The sequence below is a fragment of the Loxodonta africana genome, chromosome 13, assembly GCF_030014295.1.
Source record: "Loxodonta africana isolate mLoxAfr1 chromosome 13, mLoxAfr1.hap2, whole genome shotgun sequence".
NCBI classification, from domain to species: Eukaryota; Metazoa; Chordata; class Mammalia; order Proboscidea; family Elephantidae; genus Loxodonta; species Loxodonta africana.
Window position 1 is genome coordinate 50427745 of NC_087354.1, and position 20507 is coordinate 50448251.

At 37.6% G+C, this 20507-nt stretch overlaps 1 protein-coding gene across 3 annotated transcripts in view; it reads left to right on the plus strand.

Annotated features, from left to right (window-relative positions):
• The window catches only part of DPP8 (dipeptidyl peptidase 8), a 63922-nt gene that overhangs the window by 25646 nt on the left and 17769 nt on the right, over positions 1–20507 (plus strand). For all 3 annotated transcript variants that reach the window (XM_010598048.3, XM_003418369.4, XM_023558351.2), the window contains 10 exons: positions 475–585; positions 2806–2934; positions 3943–4004; positions 4819–4919; positions 5567–5744; positions 6607–6766; positions 10224–10303; positions 12761–12913; positions 13205–13340; positions 18434–18579. In XM_010598048.3, the coding sequence (XP_010596350.1) occupies positions 475–585; positions 2806–2934; positions 3943–4004; positions 4819–4919; positions 5567–5744; positions 6607–6766; positions 10224–10303; positions 12761–12913; positions 13205–13340; positions 18434–18579 (1256 nt within the window). The remainder of the gene's footprint in view (positions 1–474; positions 586–2805; positions 2935–3942; positions 4005–4818; positions 4920–5566; positions 5745–6606; positions 6767–10223; positions 10304–12760; positions 12914–13204; positions 13341–18433; positions 18580–20507) is intronic.

The window sequence follows — 20507 nt, forward strand, 5'->3', positions numbered from 1 at the left end:
TTTATGGAACATGTACTATGGCCTAGGCTGTGTTCTAAGTGCTTTATATGTGAATTAACTCATTTACTCCTCATAGTAACTTTACAAGGTCAGCTATTATCCCCATTTACAAATAGAATACGGCAGCAGAATGGACTGAGTGATTTGCCCAAGGTCAAAGAGTTGGTAAATGGTGTTCAGATTTGAACTCATTCCTTCTGACCCCACAGTCCACCATTACACTATAGCTACCTCTCAAAATAAACAAAAAAAAGTTTTGCCGTAATTGTATTTGTTAGAACAAGACTTTAACATGGATAGAGAAACCGCTTCAAGCAACTGAACTCTATTACGTAAATAGCACTTTTTTTTTATAGAAAATATTATAAATATTTTAATATTATAAATATATAATTTTTTAAATAGACTTTCTGCATTGTACCTATGAAAAGATAGAGAGCTTTCTGTGGTAATGTCCCTTTTATGTTTGTCTAGAGCTAGCCAACATGGAAGAGGATCCCAGATCGGCTGGAGTTGCTACTTTTGTTCTTCAAGAAGAATTTGATAGATATTCTGGCTATTGGTGGTGTCCAGAAGCTGAATTAGGTAAAAGAGTGCAATGTAACGTATTACAGATCATTTACAGTATTATGAGATTCTACTACCAATTGGTTAAAGATTCTAAATCTTGCGTAATAGATTCTAAAGTGATGAAGATTGTTTCCTACCGGTAGTTATTTGGAATATACAGACTGTATCCCACTATAATGAATCCTAGTGAAAACATTTGCATTGTGGTTCAGTGCCTTAGACTCCCCACCTTCCTTTGCCAGTATTTCACCTAGAAGCTGGTCTTTGTAATGTTGGTGGCAACATTGGTAACAAAACTAAAAATATCACACCTTAATAAGAACTGCTATAAAAACATATGGTTGAGCTAGAAAGTCTCCATGAGCAGATGGCCAAGTTAGTGTGTGAATGGGTAAGAAAAAAGGGAACAAATTCCTTCTTCTAGGTGGATTTATTCCACTGCTTAAGAAACTTGAGAAACAGCTCTCTAATGCAATGGCTTTCAAACTTTTTGACCATGATCCAATTAGAAATTTGTTTTACCTTGTGGCCCAATATACAATACATGTAATATATATGTTAAATTTGTCAGGTATAGATATATCCCCGCATGTGTCTGTCAGGTTGTCATACTGTGGGGACTTGCGTGTTGCTGTGATGCTGGAAGCTGTGCCACCAGTATTCAGAGTTGTATCCGTTCACCACACCTATTCAATCTGTATGCCAAGCAAATAATCCAAAAAGCTGGACTATGTGAAGAAGAACGGGGCATCAGGATTAGAGGAAGACTTGTTAATAACCTGTGTTATGCAGATGACACAACCTTGCTTGCTGAAAGTGAAAAAGACTTGAAGCACTTATTAATGAAGATCAAAGACCACAGCCTTCAGTATGGATTAAACCTCAACATAAAGAAAACAAAAATCCTCACAGCTGGACCAATGACCAACATCACGATAAACAGAGAAAAGATTGAAGTTGTCAAGGATCACGTTTTACTTGGATCCACGACCAACACCCATGGTAGCAGCAGTCAAGAAATCGAAAGATGCATTGCACTGGGCAAATCTGCTGCACAGGACATCTTTAAAATGTAGAAAAGCAAAAATGTCACCTTGAAGACTATGGTGCACCTGACCCAAGCCATGGTATTTTCAATCGCATCATATGCATGTAAAAGCTGAACAGTGAATAAGGAAGACTGAAGAAGAATTAACACCTTTGAATTGTGGTGTTGGTGAATATTGACTATATCGTGGATTGCCAAAAGAACGAACAAATCTGTCTTGGAAGAAGTACAACCAGAATGTTCCTTAGAAGCAAGGATGATGGCAAGACTGCATCTTAAATATTTTGGACATGTTGTCAGGAAGGACCTGGAGAAAGGACATCATGCTTGGTAACATACAGGATCAGCAGAAAAGAGGAAGACCCTCAATGAGTTGGATGGACACATTGCTGCAACAATGAGCTCAAGCGTAACGATTGTAATGATGGCGCAGGACCGGGCCGTGTTTCGTTCTGTTGTGCATGGGGTCGCTATGAGTCGAAACTGACTCAACGGCACTTCACAGGAACATAGATATGTCCGTATCTGAGAGATTTAATGAAGCAATGCTTATCCATATGTGTGATGCAATCTGATATTGTATATTCTTTGCTGTTTTATTTTTTAAAATACTAGTTATGACTCATAGATTTCATGACCCACTAATGAGTTGCAAATAGCAGTCTGAGTACTTCATAACCATGAAAAATACTTATTTTTAAGAGATGGCTTAAATTTGGACATTTTATTTTAAGGTACAAAAAGTTTTGCCATAATTCTGTTTGTTAGAACAAGACTTTGGCATGAATAGAGAAACTGTTCAAAACAACTGGATTCTATTTAAATAGCATTTACTTTTTTTATAAGAAATATTATCAATGTAATTTTCTGAACAAAGAATATATTCATTTTAAGGTATGCGAAGAATGAAATCCTTCAAAAGTTATTCCCCTGTCCTAAATGTATATATATATACATGCAATCTTCAGTTTTTGCCCTCCAAAAGGAATAACTTTTAACTAGTAAAAAGTGCCTTAGCAGTAACTCATTTTGCTACTGCAAAGACCAGTGATACCTTCATACATGAGAGTATCAGATTATAGACAATATATTTTCACCCTGGGAAATTAATGCTACAGGGAATGGTCACTTATGATTACTTTCTGAGATAATTCTTTTAAATCTTCAATATCTAAATTCTTTTTAAGCTCCCAGTGGTGGCAAAATTCTTAGAATTCTGTATGAAGAAAATGATGAATCTGAGGTGGAAATTATTCATGTTACATCCCCTATGTTGGAAACGAGGAGGGCAGATTCATTCCGCTACCCTAAAACAGGTACAGTAATCCACTGGCATTCACATTCACTCCTTTCTTCTTTCTGTACAAGATTCTGTTTGCAGTCATCCAAAGTATAGTCAGAGTGGTTATTTACAGCCTTAATAAAGATGGGTTCATTCAGTGTCACTCTGATTTTTGAATTACAGGCTTAACCCCTTTTTACTTCAAGGAATGAATAAGCAGTAACCTTTGTTAGCAAGAGACGATTTTTAAGGGATTATGTTCTTAATAAATTAGTAATTTTTTTCCATCTTGCTGTTTACAGCACTGCAATTGTAAAAATCATACACAGTTTCCCATCTTTATTTCATGCTGACTCTTGGTGTTTTTCAGCCTCCTTTTTATTTATTGTACCATAAACAGCACGTACAACATTTCCTCAGTTTCTACATTGTACGCTTCAGCAACATTGATCACATTCTTCAAGTTGTGCATGCATTTTCAGTCTTTGTCCAAACTTTCGAACCACCTTTAACATATCTGCAGTGCACTCTAAGCAAAAACTCTTCTTTCCCTCTCCCTACCATCCCTGGTAACCACAAAATACTTTTGATTTCCATATATATACTTATTTCACATGAGCGATATCACATAGTGTTTGTCCTTTTGTGTCTGACTAGTTTTGCTCAGCATAATGTCCTCGAGGTTCACCATGTTGTGGCATGCATGAGGACTTCATTCTTGTTTATGGTTGAATAATATTCCATTGTATGCATATACCAGTGTTTCCTTATCCATTCATCAGTTGATGGACATTTCAGTTGTTTCCACCTTTTGGCTATTGTGAATAGTGCTGCAGTGAACATTAGTGTCCATATGCCTTGGCCTCCTTTTTCGATACCCATATTTAAAAGTATGAATTTAAAAGTATGACCTGAGAGTCTTGCTCAGTAAAGCCCTGATACATATGGTATTCATGACTTAAGAATAAAAGGGAGTGATTGGATAAAATCATTTGAGTAATTTTGGAGATGCATTACTATTCATTTATATCTCTTTATAAAGGCACACCAAATCCAAAAGTCACTTTTAAGATGTCGGAAATAATGATTGATGCTGAAGGAAGGGTAAGCATAAAATGTCGTGTTGCCTTTTTATGTCCTTTGACTAGTCAGTCTAGTTGGGGGTCTTAGATATGCTTTTTTTGTTTTTTGGAGTTGTTGAATTTACTGAGGCACCTGTGGATCATGATTTCAGGTTGACCTAAATTTCTACTTTGAACATTTCCGGCATGTCCCCATGATAGGAATATGGGGATGTGCATATTTACCACTCCTTTCAGTAGTTCTTCCATCTTTGCCTTTATTAATTCACCAGGTCAGTGTGAAAAAAAAATAGTACTGTAGGTTATTGGCTGGTGAATTACCTTCTGTGTTGGGCAGATGCCTGTGGTAGATTAAATAGCCCACATCTCTCTTGTACTGCTGCTTTCCGTTGGGACAGTCAGATGTTTATAAGCTGCATAAAAAGCAGTCTTCTCTGCTAGACTTCAGAAGAAAAAAAGTGTGCTTACCAAGGGCCATTTCATTACTCTATTACACAAATATGTTTTAGGCTAAAATACAGGGAACTAAACCCTAATATTTTTCTTAGATTCTAAAGTGATGAAAACTTAGTTTTACCAGTTACTCTCAGGTTCTGTTAGTATAACTCATGAAAGAGACATTTAGACTGTGCTCGTTCTTGTGGTTAGAACTTTTTTAGGCCTAAGGGCACCCGTGTAGGTAACTCACAACTTAACTGCTGATTTCGCTTTTACCATATGTGACTGAAAGATACCTAAGTCTGAAACAGTATCTATTAAAGATTACAGTTTAAGTAGACTAGTGAGCCTAGTTATTTAAGTTTTCTATAACTAGATTCTTTTTTCTTTTTTAATAGATTTTAGATGTCATAGATAAGGAACTAATTCAGCCTTTTGAGATTCTGTTCGAAGGAGTTGAATATATTGCCAGAGCTGGATGGACTCCAGAGGGAAAATAGTGCGTATGTTAAATTGTCGCTTCTTTACATCTGATTTAGGATCCAGACCTTTAGAAATGACTTTGCTATTAGTTTGTCCTACACCTGGAGCTGCCTTCGCGTGTAAACTTGCAGTGTGTTGTTTCTGCACATGGGATTTTCCTGAACTGAGATTTGTGGGTTCGTAATCCTATAAGCATAGCATTTTCATATGTCTCTTACTTAGCCAGTCATGGTTTCATTGTTATTTGTGGTTAAGTTTTATGACTTTAAGTTTTATACGTAAGTGTGTGTGTGTTTTATTGTATAATTTGAGGAGAAGTATTTGCAGAGCCTTACGTGACACAGATGATTACGTATGGCTCCTGTGTCTAACGTAGATGACAAGAGTTCCATGAGACTGACATTTAGTGATTATAAAGGGAGAAAACAATTTCACAGCCCACCTGTGGTTTTGGAAATTTAAAGAAAACCACTTTTTAAAAACTTTTCAAAGAACTTTTAAAAATAAGTGTAGAGTATCTTTACTTAACCATTTGTAATTTATCATCTAACATATACTAAAGCAGTTCTTTCATTGTGGTTGTGTCAGGGGAGAGAGTAGAAGAGTATTGTTCATTTTCTGAGACTTTGCTTGATTTCTGGTGCTTCTCTTCTGTTTGAACAGTGCATGGTCCATCCTACTAGATCGCTCACAGACCCGCCTCCAGATAGTGTTGATCTCACCTGAGCTGTTTGTCCCGGTAGAAGATGATGCCATGGAAAGACAGGGCCTTGTCGAGTCTGTGCCTGACTCGGTGACACCGCTGATTATTTATGAAGAAACAACAGACGTCTGGATAAATGTACATACGTTTTTCCTGTGCTTGGTTAAATGTTTTCTCAGAATAGTCAAGCAAATTAAATTTCACAGCCAACTACCTATATATCTATGTGTGTGTGTATATATATTTTTTTACATTTAGGGGAACTGTGAATGTTATTTTCTTAGTTTGAGCATCTCAAGTCAGAACGATGGTCCAAGAGTGTAAGGATGTGTAGCTAGAAAGTAGATTCTCGGTGCAGATTTGCCATTGTTGCTGGACGTTTCAGATACTGAATCCATAGCCTCGTCATCAGTGCTCCTGAGAGAACTTCAAGGGTCCTGTCTAGAAAAGTCTTTTCACTTTTAAGTTGACAAACTGTATACCAAAATAGACCAGTTTTGGATTGAATTCTGCATTTTCCAATTTACTAGAAAAGATTTAAGATACAAAATAAAGCCGGCTCATTCACTAGTTGAATGTCATTCACCCGAAACAGATGATCATTCCATCTGAGAATGACATATTCCAGAGAGATTATTTCTCTTTTGAAAAGAAAATTTAAAAGAATTTTTTCTCATCATATCTATAATTTATATCATTAAGTAAACTTTACACCGCATTTCAAAGGATTACAGAGAATAAGAAAAAGCTTTTGGTTTTTTTTTTTTTTTTTTTCCATTTGAAAACACTTAATTCTCAATGATGAAATCTTTGGCTAAAATAAGATAAATCCGAAAGGTCCAGGCAAAATCTGTGTTATAAATACACCATGAACCCTGGCACTGACAGTGATTTATATTTCTGAGTACACTTATCAGGTAATTCTTGCTTAGCTTAATTGAATTTTTTATGTAGTATTTTTTGTTAATGTGTATAGTAAATTAAGCTATTCATTTTACAGATTCACGACATCTTCCATGTTTTTCCCCAAAGTCATGAAGATGAAATCGAGTTTATTTTTGCCTCTGAATGCAAAACAGGTTTCCGTCATTTATATAAAATCACATCCATTTTAAAGGAGAGCAAATATAAGCGATCCAGTGGAGGACTGCCTGCCCCAAGTAAGAAATTCTTTCTTATTTAAAAAAGAAAAAATGGTGGGGTGGGACAGAGTAATGTCATGCGTCTTTTGTATATTTTGTAAGCATTAGTACTTGCTTCATTAAACTTAGATACATAAAATATGAATACATGCCATGTGTGAAAACATAGGACAGAGTTCTTGACGTATATCCAATAAACTATTAATAGTGAGTAACCTCTGAGTAGTGGGATTACTTACTTTTACTTTCTGCTTTTTCTTTGACTGATTTTTAATTTGTTTAAAGTGAGCCCATATTTTTATATTTAAAAAAATTTTTTAAATGTTACATATATGCTTATTAAATATTTTTATATACTAGATTTTTTAAAATACTGTCTGTATCTGTACTTAAGTTAATTTATAGTTACAGCCCTTCAGATTGATATACTTATGTTGCCCAAGGTGAAATTGCATATTGTGTCAGCTGAAGTTAATTTCTCTTTTAAAAATAGTGAATTTTTACAGAATGGGTGCGTAAGGCTAGAAAAAGTGAAATGGTACATCAAGTACTTTGGGCTTTTTTTTTTTAAAGTTGAGTTATAGTTTTCTACCTTAATGATACAGTTTGTTTCGAAATAGTAGGCACTTTATGGTAAGTTACGTTAGATGCTTGTTATAAATGGCAGTATACTGCCATTTATAACTTACAGACTCAGTGTGGCCTTTTAAATATCATTCTGACTTGGGAAATGGGGAGGTACATCTTGGAACTAGTAAATATTGTCTGTGATTCTGCTCCTTTCTCTTAGCCTAATTTTTTAAGGCAGGCAAGTTCTTATATAGCCAAGATGGGGAATTTCATCCCTTACAGCCTTTAGCTTAACTTGGCTTTCAGTATGAAATTGCCCTTACCAGCTCCTCAGTTGTTTGGAAGTTAAATCCACTTAAGGAATTCTAGGAAGGTTAGTGATGAAAACTGGTCAAGGAGCTGTGAGTAGTAGCTGAGTAACTAAAGTGACATTTTAGGGACAGTAATTAAAAGATGTTAACTTAAAATTTTATACCCCAGTTGAAGAGTATAAGAAGAGCCTCAGTTAACATTGCAGGAACGCCAATGCTCTGGTCCCCATTTTGTCAGTCTCTGGGCCCCTCTGTCTGCCTCTTCTTTCCTTCTCCCTCCTTCTTCCTTAGTCTTTTTTTGCTCCAAGCCTTTCCCCTTTTCTTTGATATCCACTTCATTTTCTTCCTCGCTCCTCTTGCTCAAGTTGCTATAATGTGAAACAATTAAATATCGTTAGCATATATGTGAAATAATGTTTTCTGATCATAAAGTTTAAAGTACTATGTTAATTTTTTATATCTTAAAAAAAAAACCAAGCTAAGTATGGACCCCTGGTTAAAACCCTATACCATCTCACTGTAAGCCTGTCCTCAACTGTCACTCCTGCACCGTAGATAGATACCAGCAACTGGGAAAAAGAGGATAATTTTCATTTTCTCACCTCTTCCTTAGGCCACTGATAGAGCTTCAGTACCAAGACAGAAGCTCAGAAAGACAAAGAGGGCAGGCATATTGGTATTTACTATAGTAAAAACTTACCTGGTATATTTTTTGGAATATTAAGAACAATTCTATTAAAATTTTTCTTCTGTGGCTTTTAAAGGACTTAGTTGCATTTCTAGAAAAGGTTGTCAACTCATCATATTTTCTTGTTTGGCTAACCAGAATTTGAGGAATTCAAGTGTTTAATTCTCTTTTGGCTTTGATGGAAGAATCTGTTTTGCTTTTTACTGTTATATACATGGATCATTCCACTCATTAATCCAAAGTATTCGAGTGTTGTTAGGTGCCGTCAAGTTGGTTCTGACTCATAGTGATCTGTGTACAACAGAATGAAACACTGCCAGGTCCTGTGCCGTCCTCACAGTCGTTACGCTTGAGCCCATTGTTGCAGCCACTCTGTCAGTCCATCTCACTGAGGGTCTTCCTTTTTGTCATTGACTCTCCACTTTACCAAGCATGATGTCCTTCTGCAGGGACTGTTCCCTTCTGATAACATCTCCAAAGTACGTGAGACCAAGTCTTGCCATCCTTGCTTCTAAGGAGCATTCTGACTGTACATCTTCCAAGACACATTTGTTCGTTCTTCGGGCAGTCCATGGTATATTGAATATTCTTCGCCAACACCATAATTCAAAGGCATTAATTCTTCAGTCTTCCGTATTTATTGTCCAGCTTTCGCATTCATATGAGGTGATTAAAAATACCATGTCTTCAGTCAGGTACACCTTAGTCCTCGAAGTTACATCTTTGCTTTTTAACACTCTAAAGAGATCTTTTGAAGCAGATTTGCCCAATGCAGTATGTTTAATTTCTTGACTGCTGTGTCCATGGGCATTGATTGTGAATCCAAGTAAAATGAAATCCTTGACAACTTCAGTCTTTTCTCTGTTTATCACAATGTTGCTTATTGGTTCAGTTATGAGGATTTTTTGTTTTCTTTATGTTGAGATGCAGTCCATGCTGAAGGCTGTAGCCTTTGATCTTCAGTAGTAAGTGCTTCAAGTCCTCTTCACTTTCAGCAGGCAAGGTTGTGTTATCTGCATATCACGGGTTGTTAATGAGTTTTACTCCATTCCTGATGCTGTGTCCTTCTTCATATAGCCCAGCTTTTCTGATTATTTGCTCAGCATAAAAAAAAAAAACCTGTTGCCATTGCATTGATTCCATAGCAAATATATTGAATAAGTATGGTGAAAGGATACAATGCTGATGCACACCTTTCCTGACTTTAAACCATGCAGTATCCCCTTGTTCTGTTTGAACGACTTCTTCTTGGTCTATGTACAGGCTCCTCATGAGCACAATTAAGTGTTGTGGAATTCCCATTCTTTGAAATGGTATCCATTATTTGTTATGATCCACACAGTTGAATTTAGCAGTATTGTGGATTCATAACTTGGATTTTTTTTAACTGAGGTAAAATTCATGTAACCTAAAATTAACCATTTTTAAGTGAACGTTTCAATGGCATTTAGAACATTTACAGTGTTGTACAACCAGCACCTCTCTCTGGTTCCAAAATGTTTTCATCACCACAAACTAGGGCTTCAAACCTGTTTGTTCCAGTTCGAACCCCTGCTGAGGATCTGCATTTCCAACAAGCTCCCAGGTGATGCTAGTGATGCTAGTGCCGCTGGTTAGGGACCAATTCTGAGAACCACTAATAGAGCAGTGGGTTTCAAAATTTATTATATGTAAGAATCACGTGGGGATTTTGTTAAACTGTAGATTCTGATTCAGTGTATCTGGGGTGGAAATGCAAATTCTCAACAGGGGTTCAAACCAGAACGAAGAGGTTTGAAGCCCTGCCCCAAGCATAGGCTTTTTAATGCAGCTTTTTAGAAAAAAGAGGATAGAATACTATTTTTCATTGTTAGATTTGCTTATAGTCTGATAAAAAGTACTGAATTATAACTGTATTTACCTTTAGGTGATTTCAAGTGTCCTGTCAAAGAGGAAATAGCAATTACCAGTGGTGAATGGGAAGTTCTTGGCCGGCATGGATCTAATGTATGTTCTCTCACTCTACTGATGTGTTTGGTTGACATCTGCTGTGTGTATGCAGTCTGTGACTTCACATGACCTCAGTATTTTGAAAATATTGTTAGGGCCTAAAAGAAGTCAAGAACTTGAAAAGAAAGAATCTTAGTTTAAATTATAAATCTCACCTGTTATAGTGCCCTGGTATTGGATGTGTTCTGGCTGCCGATGGTCACTCTTTTCAAATATGTTATTGCTGCTTAATAAAGAAAGGTCTGGTCCACCCTTTTGGAGTCTGGCCAAAGTGGATAAGGATATAGTTTCTACATTATAACATGCGTTTACCTATTTATCTTATCTCACAAATTTAAACTTCCAGCCAGCACCTAAGAAGAAATTGATAGGGAAGGGAAATCCGCCCATTCCCCTCTCAACATGTGGGTTCATGGTAGCAGTTCAGTGAATTCTGATTGTTTCTATTGTTCCTTTCATAGCACCTACATGCACTTCAGCTTTCAGTCAGGTGGTCAGTTTCATGGGATCTCTTAAGAACTCCCTTCTTTGTAGGTGACACATACAGTTCAGGCGATGTGTACTACCAGGATTTAATTTATTGAAGGCCTAAATGCCATCTCCTCTGATTGAGATGGAGATTTATTGAAGGATTATGCATTCTGCCTACTGTAGAGGTCACATGTAGTCACCAAGGTGATCACGGGAAAGAATGAAAACCCAGCTCCCGGGTTCGCTTTTGTTGATAAAAACTTTAGAATATCACAGGTGGCCTTTAAAGTCTCATTTCCACTGAGAGTTTCACATGGCCTTTGGGTGATGTGTCCAGATGTATTTTCTTTTTAGGGACCTTGAATGTTAATGTCACCTTAGAATTCTAGGTTCAGATAACAGAAAATTACACTAGTGAAAATTTCATGTTGTGTAATGGTTGGAGGAATACAAACCGTTAAATAATACCAGGGAAACCCCCAAAATTGTATTTACACAGATCTGTACCTTATTTGGGCGACCTAAATATGCCTCTAGTACTTGCAATTACGTTTTCTTTTTTCTTTCCTTTATGCTTATTTATGTGATATGTTTGTCTCTCCTGTTTTCTTTCTCTCCTTGCTTTTTTTTTTAAGTTACCTTTTTTCTTCTGTTTTTCCTGTCACCCTGTTCCCACCTAAAGATTTCTAACTGAATAAAGCTTTGAGACTTTGAAGCCCAGGTGACCCTGATTGTTGGAAGGTGGTTCTCAAACTGTTGTCCCTGGACCAACAGTAATGCATCAGCATCACTCAGGAACTTGTTAGAAATGCAGACTCAGGCCCACCCTAGCCATCCTGAATTAGAAACACTGCGGGTAGGGCCCAGCAGTCTGCATTTAACAAGCCCTCCAGGAGATTCTGATACTTCTGTTGAATAGTTACATGAAACAAAGAAAAAACCATTATAGATGGAGGGGATATTGACCATCTCTTCAGTTTTGAAAGCCAGACTCCCAGCTGCTAAATCAAGAGCAGAATCAGTCCTAAGGTCTTAGAGAAATTAACACAAAACTGGAAGTTTCATGAATGTTCTGCTGTCTCCTATCATTAGTATCTCTTCTTGTGTTATGTGGACCTGCTTAACCTCAAATGTCTTTGTCTTTATGCATGCTAAAAAATGTTTAATGATGATGTAGAAATTTCCTGGAAAAAATGTGATATTTGAAAACACACGCTTTTAGAAATGTGTCTTGTTTTCTTTGCTGTGTAAAAAAATTATTTTTGAATTTTTAATAAACATTGAGTTGGCTGTAGAAGGTTTTTAAAAGGAACAATAAAAGAAAACCACTTATTCAGAATCCACTGTAATTTGGATAGAGTAGTAATTGAATTCAGCTGTGTTTATTCTTAATTTTTTTTTTGAGTTCTGAGTGAAGACTTAAAAGATCTTATCCATACTCATTTATAAACTAAATTATACCAGAGTTGAAACTGATTGAGTTCAAATATTCTTTAACCCAAGAGATAAAACACTTCCAAAATTTGTACAAGAGGCCAAGAAGTACCACCTAAAGTAATATACTGCACTGAGAAATATACAGGCTCCTAAAATTTGACTCTTTCAAGTATGCATGAAAAGTTGACCTAAACTGTACTATGGTTTTTTTTTTTTTTCTGTAAAGAGTTATTTAATGAAATAATTTTTATATCATAAGAAAAGCACACACTCTCACCAGATAGAAAACCCTACCAACAGCATACAATTCAGGTGTCTTTTTTCATTCTAGATAGGATCTATATTTAGCTTTAAGTCATAAACAAAGTTAACTTGGGTTGATTAACATTGGTGACAAAATAGAGAGATATTAGTTGAATAGTAACTCAAATAATTCAAAATAAGAGTGAGATAGGAGAGTTATTCTTTAGATATTATGTTTGTTGTATTACTGGCCTTGCCAAGGACATGGGTAGCACTGACTTTTTGTTGTTGGTGTTTTGGCAGATCCGAGTTGATGAAGTCAGGAAGCTGGTATATTTTGAAGGCACCAAAGACTCCCCTTTAGAACATCACCTGTACGTGGTCAGTTATGTAAATCCTGGAGAGGTGACAAGGCTGACCGACCGTGGCTACTCCCATTCCTGCTACATCAGCCGGGTATTAAGTCTGTGTGTGAAAAGCATTTCCTGTCATATAAAAATCTCTCTGCTCATGTAATACCCCTTTTGGTGATGTAAAAATTGGTGAAATTGATTCTTTAGGTGTCTGATCCTCTTAGAAAAAGCTTTAAAAAGCTTAGCCTTAACTTCAGCATTGTGTATGTACATAAATGGCCAAACTTTTACCACAGTCCTGCCACAGCCTAGTGCAGATGTAACAGCAGGTAATCAATCTGTTTTCACTTGTCCCTCTCTGGGGAAAAACAGTAATTGTTTCTCTCTTCTCTAGCATTGTGACTTCTTTATAAGTAAGTATAGTAACCAGAAGAATCCACACTGTGTGTCCCTTTACAAGTTGTCAAGTACTGAAGAAGACCCAACTTGCAAAACAAAGGAATTCTGGGCCACCATTTTGGATTCAGCAGGTACTTATTTTCCCTGTGTTGTAGTTGTCATTAGGTGCCATCGAGTCAATTCTGACTCATAACAACCCCAGGTACAACAAAACACTGCCCAGTCCTGTGCCACCCGCACAATATTTGCCATCTTTGAGCCCACTGTTGCAGCCTCTCTGTCAGTCCATCTCCTTGAGTGTCTTCCTCTTTGTCACTGCCCCTCCCCTCTACTTTACCAACTATAATTGTCTTTCCCCAGGGACTGGTCCCTTTTGATAACGTGTCCAAAGTACATGAGATGAGGTCTCGCCGTCCTTGCTTTTAAGAAGCATCCTGGCTATACTTCTTCCAAGACAGATTTGTTTGCTCTTCTGGCAATCTGTGGTATATTGAATATTCTTCACCAGCACCGTAATTCAGAGGCATCAAATCGTCAGTCTTCTTATTCATTGTCCAGCTTTCGCATGCATATGAGGCAATTGAAATTAAAAATATCATGGCTCGAGTCAGGCGCACATTAGTCCTCAAAGTGACATTTTTTCCTTTCAGCACTTTAAAGAGGTCTTCTGCAGCATATTTACCCAGTGCAATATATCATTTGATTTCTTGACTGCTGCTTCCGTGGGCATTGATTGTGAATCCAAGTAAAATAGAACCCTTGACAACTTCAGTCTTTTTTCCATTTGTCATAATGATGCTTATTGGTTCAGTTGTGAGGATTTTTTGTTTTCTTTATCTTGAAGTGTAATCCGTAGTGAAGTCTTTGATGTTCATCAGTAAGTGCTTTAAGCCCTCTTCATTTTCAGCAGCAGAGTTGTGTCATCTGCATAACGCAGGTTGTTAATGAGTCTTCCTGCAATCCTGATGTCACATTCTTCATATAGCCCAGCTTTTTGGATTATTTGCTTTGAATACAGATTGAATAAATATGGTGAAAGGATGCAACCCTGATGCACACCTTTCCTGATTTTAAAGCACGTAGTATCCCATTATTCTGTTTTAATGACTGCCTCTTGGTCTATGTACAGGTTCTGCATGAGCACAATTAAGTGTTCTGGAATTCCTATTTTTCGTAATGTTACCTATAATTATGATCTGCACAGTTGAATGCCTTTGCATAGTCAATAAAACACAGGTAAACATCTTTCTGGTATTCTCTGCTTTCAGCCAAGGTCCATCTGACATGAGCAATGATATCCCTTGTTCCATGTTATCTTCTAAATCTAGTTTGAATTTCTGGCAGTTCCCTGTCAATGTATCGCTGCAACCATTTTGAATTATCTTTAGTATAATTTTACTTGCGTGTGATATTAATCATATTGTTCAATAATTTCTGCATTCTGTTGAATCACCTTTCTCTGGAATGGTCGCATATATGGATATCTTCCAGTCAGTTGGCCAGATAGCTGTCTTCTAAATTTCTTGGCATAGGTGAATGAATACTTCCAGTGTTGCATCTGTTTGTTGAAACATCTCAACTGGTTTTCCATCAATTCCTGGAGCCTTGTGTTTTGCCATTGCCTTCAGTGCAACCTGGACTTCTTCCTTCAGTACCATCAGTTCTTGATCATATACTACTTTGTGAAATGGTTGAACACTGACTAATTATTTTTGGTATAGTACTCTGTATTCCTCCCATCTTTTGATGCTTCCTGCAGTATTCACTATTTTGCCATAGAATCCTTCAGTATTGTAACTCGAGGCCTGAATTTTTTCTTCAGTTATTTTAGCTTGAGAAATGCTGAGTGTGTTGTTCCATTTTGGTTTTCTAACTCCAGATCTTTGTACATTTCATTATAATACCTTGCTTTGCCTTCTCAAGAGGCCCTTTGAAATCTTCTGTTCAGCTCTTTTACTTCGTGATTTTTTCCTTTCACTTTAGCTACTCCGTGTTCAAGAGCAAGTTTCAGTCTCTTCGGACACCCATTTTGGTCTTTTTTTTCTTTCCTGTCTTTTTAATGACATTTTGCTTTCTTTGTGTATGATGTCCTTGATGTCACCCCACAAGTCATCTGGTCTTTGGTCATTAATGTTCAGTGCATCAAATCTGTTCTTAACCTGACTACCACCAGTCAGTGCCCTGACAAGGAACACAACAGAGAATCCCTGATGGAGCAGGAGAACAATGGGATGCAGATCTTAAATTCTCATAAAAAGACCGGGCTTAATGGTCTGACCGAGACTGGAGGGACCTTGACGGTCATGGTCCCCAGACCCTTTGATAGCCCCAAATTGGAAGCACTCCCGAAACCAACTCTACAGACAGGGATTGTCCTGGACTATAAGATAGACAATGATGCCCGTGAGGAGTGAACTTTGGGGCTCAAGTAGACACATGAGACTATGTGGGCGATTACTGTCTGGTGGTGAGATGAGAAGGAAGAGGGGTCCAGAGCTGGCTGAATGGACGCGGGGAATACACGATGGAGAGGAGGTATGTGCTGTCTCATTAAGGGGAGAGCAGCTAGGAGTGCATGACAGGGTGTGTATGGCTTTTTTGTTTGTGTGAGAGACTGACTTGATTTGTAAACTTTCACCTAAAGCATAATAAATAAATTAAAAAAAAAAATCTGTTCTTGAGGTGTCTCTAAATTCAGGTGGAGTGTACTCAAGGTCATACTTTGGCTCTCATGGAGTTGTTTCAGTTTTCTTCATCTTCAATTTGAACTTGTATATGAGCAGTTGATGGTCTGTTCTGCAGTCAGCCCCTGGCTTTGTCCTGACTGACGATATAGAACTTTTCCATCAACTCTTTCCACAAATGTAGTCAGTTTGATTCTGGTATTTCCATCTGGCGAGGTCCATGTGTATAGTCAGAGTTCATGTTGAAAAAAGATGTTTGCAGTGAAGGAGTAGTTAGTCTCAGAATTCTATCACATTATCTCCCGAGTTGTTTCTATCTCCAAGGCCCGTTTTCCAACAACTGATTCTTCTTTGTTTCCTACTTTGGCATTCCAGTCACCAGTAATTATCGTTGCATCTTGATTGCATGTTTGATCAATTTCAGACTGCAGCAGTTGGTAAAAATCTTCAGTGTCTTCATCTTTGGCATTGGTGGTTGGTGTGTAAATTTGAATAATAGTCATATTAACTCATCTTCCTTGTAGGCATGTGGATATTATACTATCGCCGACAGCGCTGTACTTAAGGATAGACCTTAACGATGAATGTGACCCGTTCTCTTCAGTTTGTCATTCCCAGCATGTAAACCATGTGATTATCTGATTCAGTATGGCCTAGGATAGCTGTCTGCAAGCATTGCGTTTCATTTTTTACTACTTCCGATTTTCCTTAGGTTCATATTTTGTATGTTCCACGTTCTGATTATTAATGGATGTTTGTAGGTGTTTCTTCTCATTTTGAGTCATTACATATGAGCAAATGAAGGCCCCAAAAGCTTTACTCCATCCATGTCATAAAGTCAACTCTACTCTGAGGAAACAGTTCTTCCTCAGTCACATTTTGAGTGCCTTCCAACCTGAGGGGCTCGTCTACTGGTATATTTTATTAGACAGTATTCTGCTGCTATCCATAAGGTTTTCACTGGCCAGTTTTTCAGAAGTAGATTGCCAGGTCCTTCTTCCCCATCTGCCTTAGTCTGGAAGTTTCACTGAAACCTGTCTATAGTTGACCCTGCCGGTATTTCAAATACAGCAACAAGCAAGCCACTACAGTACAACAGACTGACAGATGAGTGGTGGATTTTTCCCTGTACCTGACCTGAAGTAGGATTAGTACAGTAGTGTGTTATACCTGTGACATACATCCCCATTTCCTGAACAGAGTCTTCCCATCCACTGCTGTTCCTGAGCTGCTGAGCTCTCCTGATTGATCCCACCTCTCCAGTTCTATCAGCTAACTAAGAAAATGTTTTATTCCCACTCCAGGCAGGAGCAGCTCTGGAAGACCTATTTTAAAAATAAGATTAAAGTAGCAGACAAGGTATCAGGAAACCCCATGATGTTATTCATACATTTGAATGATAACATCCAGTTTCCTAGCTGATACCTTGACTGTTTTAATCTTATTTTCCAGATAAACAGATGAGCTTGAAGATACTGTGTACTGACTAGTAAGACCTAGTAAGAGCAGGGAAGCTGCAGCTTTGGGGGATAACCAGCTGGTAGCTCTTGTCATCTTTTAAACCACTCTGCAATGGCCATGTTTATAAAAGGTAAAAAATACTTTGTATAGGGCTGAGGAGCACTGTAAAGTTTCTGTTTTTAAAATGCTTAATTTCTTAAACAAATAACTTTATGTATCTTTTAACCCATTTTATATCAAATTGTTTTTCCTGGTAAGTATGTTCACTAATATCTGCTAAAGAAGCCCTAGTGGTGCAGTAGTTAAGCACTCAGCTGCTAAATTAAAATTCAGCAGTTTGAACCCACCAGTGGCTCTGTGGGAGAAAAGACCTGGCAATTTCCCATAAAGATCACAGCCTAGGAAGTCCTACGGGGCAGTTCTGCTCTGTCATATAGGGTCGCTCTGAGTCAGGATCGACCCGATGGCACACAACAACATCTGCTAATATCTGCAATTAGTGTCACGTCAAAGGGTGTAAGTGTGTTTTAATGTCCACAAGCAGAATTTGTAATATGATGATCTCTGCATAGACTATAACATTGTCTAGTTAGGAGAGTTCTATATAGCTTTGGTGAACCAGAGTCTGATCATGGCTTTATTTTTTCTGGGTTCTGATTGGGTTTATTTGCTAATGATCACTGTAATTCAGCCAATGTTTTTTGAGCACCTGCCATGAGCAAGTGAAACTGGCCAAGTTAAATTTGCGTTGCCAGTTTCTCGTCAGGTATGTGGCTTAACTCTCGATGAGTTATACTGAACCAAGCAGTGTTTGTATTCTTTTGGGTATAAGTACCTCCGCCTAGGCTTCAAAGATTATTCAGAAAACTGTGTGCCTGCTTCCGAAATAGATAATTTGATGTGTTTATTAGATTTATTTTTTTAAGAATGATGTTCTTCCTTAATTTTTAGCCTGTCACCTGAAGGGGATGGCAGTTATTTGTGTGTGGGTCTGGGTGTGCGGTGTCGTCTTCCTTGCTCTCGGGTTGTAGAGCGCCTATAAAACTCCTCTTACACACTCATATGTTGCCTCCTCCCAGGTCCTCTTCCTGACTACACCCCTCCAGAAATCTTCTCTTTCGAAAGTACTACTGGATTTACATTGTATGGGATGCTCTACAAGCCTCATGATCTGCAGCCTGGAAAGAAATACCCCACTGTTCTGTTTATATATGGGGGTCCTCAGGTGGGCATGTTTACATGCATATATACACACGTGTATGGTATATAATTTAGGTCGTTTGTGTTTTAAATGTCTAGCTAGTTTGTTTAGGTTGAGGTTTTGAGCATCCTTGAGCCTCCGCTGTTCTTGGCTCTGGCTTATGTTCTGATTGTTTCATTTAGGATTTCAAGAATCTGAGTTTTGTTAGATGGCTAATTTGTAAATGAGTCAGTCAATTTCTTAATTTACAGTGAGAGCTATAACTGTCACGGGAATGGAATATTTGTGTCAGTGAGTAATTATATTGCTTTCTATATAGGGAAACTTGTTTGGGAAATGAAATTAAATAATTAAGTTTCTTGGTCAATAAAGAGAGTTTTAACAGATGTTTTCAGAAAGCCTTGGTAGCCTAGGGAATCCTCTTTTGTTATTCTAAGGCTCTGTCTCTCAAGGAACCTGGAATACTTTTATCAGCTTGTTCAGGCAACTGATGTACTACTCTTTGGCACTGGAAGAAGTTTACACTTTTGTTTTCCTTTTTCTGGATTAAATATTAAAAAATATCAGCTTGTAAGTATTAAGTAAATGCTACTGACTATCAGAATGAAGTATTATGGGTAGGTAAATTGCTTAATTAGTAATTTAGAAAAATATTCCTGATTATATATCTTACATGGAACCCTTGAAGAAATTCTAGAAATAGATTATAATTCTATGTACTACAGTGCATAGTATAGCTCTTACAAGATAATACAACTCTTGAACTCAGGAGATATCTTTTATAATTATACCCAGTGATTCAGTATCTGGAAACCCTGGTGGCAAAGTGGCTAAGAAATACAGCTGCTAACTGAAAGATCGGCAGTTCGAATCCACCAGGCGCTCCTTGGAAACCCTATGGGGCAGTTCTGCTCTATCCTATAGGGTTGCTGTGAGTTGGAATCAACTCAATGGCAACGGGTTTGGTTTTGGTTTTTTTGTATTCAGGGTCATCCAAAGAATAAAATGGAAGCAAAATACTACATAAGCCATAAAATCTCTGGGATGGTGATCATATATGATCAGTTAAATCGTGTAGCCACTGTTAAACTTGTTTGTAAACAAAGCAGGCATGATTCACATTCGTATCATAGTCATCTACACTTAAGTTATGAAACTGTTAGATGTTTTTTTAACAAAGCAAGAATCTTTGTAAACTTAATGAATATAACTGTACTTGTAGAAACAATTATGTTTGAAATGCTAAAAATGAATTCAATATGTGGTTTTTGAAAAGCTATAGATGACACAGGATGATCTGTTGATTTCTTCTTCAAAGTATTCTTTGGAAGCATTCAAATTTGGCGAGGTCGTAGGAATCTATCTCGTGTTCAGTTTGCCAGGCCCTTTTCCCCATGGTTCGCTGCATGATAGAGTGATTCTGGCACTTCAGCCCACTTTGATATCATTTGTCCCCTTGCTTGAGGACTATGGGGTTAATTACGAAGAGACTTCTTAATGTAAGACCAGGTCTTTCTGGTAACTCACCATGGCCTTGCGAAACTTGATTAAATCTTACGAAGGTGAGATGTTTGTATGATCTTTCTCAGCGAATGTTCAGGCAGGATGGTCAAAGTGAGCATCCTCTTAAGCAGCAACAATGTCACAATATGTAACATTAAATAAATTATCACGAAATGCAACAATTTCTGTAGGTCAGACAAGTAAAATGAAAGAAACACAAGAAAAGCAACAAATATTTCCCATTAAAGTTATCAAGACTTGAGTCTTTAAACTCTCCATTGATAACTGTAGGAAACCCTGGTGGCGTAGTGGTTAAGTGCTACGGCTGTTAACAAAGAGGTCGTCGGCAGTTCGAATCTGCCAGCACTCCTTGGAAACTCGATGGGGCAGTTCTACTCTGTCCTATAGGGTCACTGTGAGTCAGAATTGACTCGATGGCAGTGGGTTTG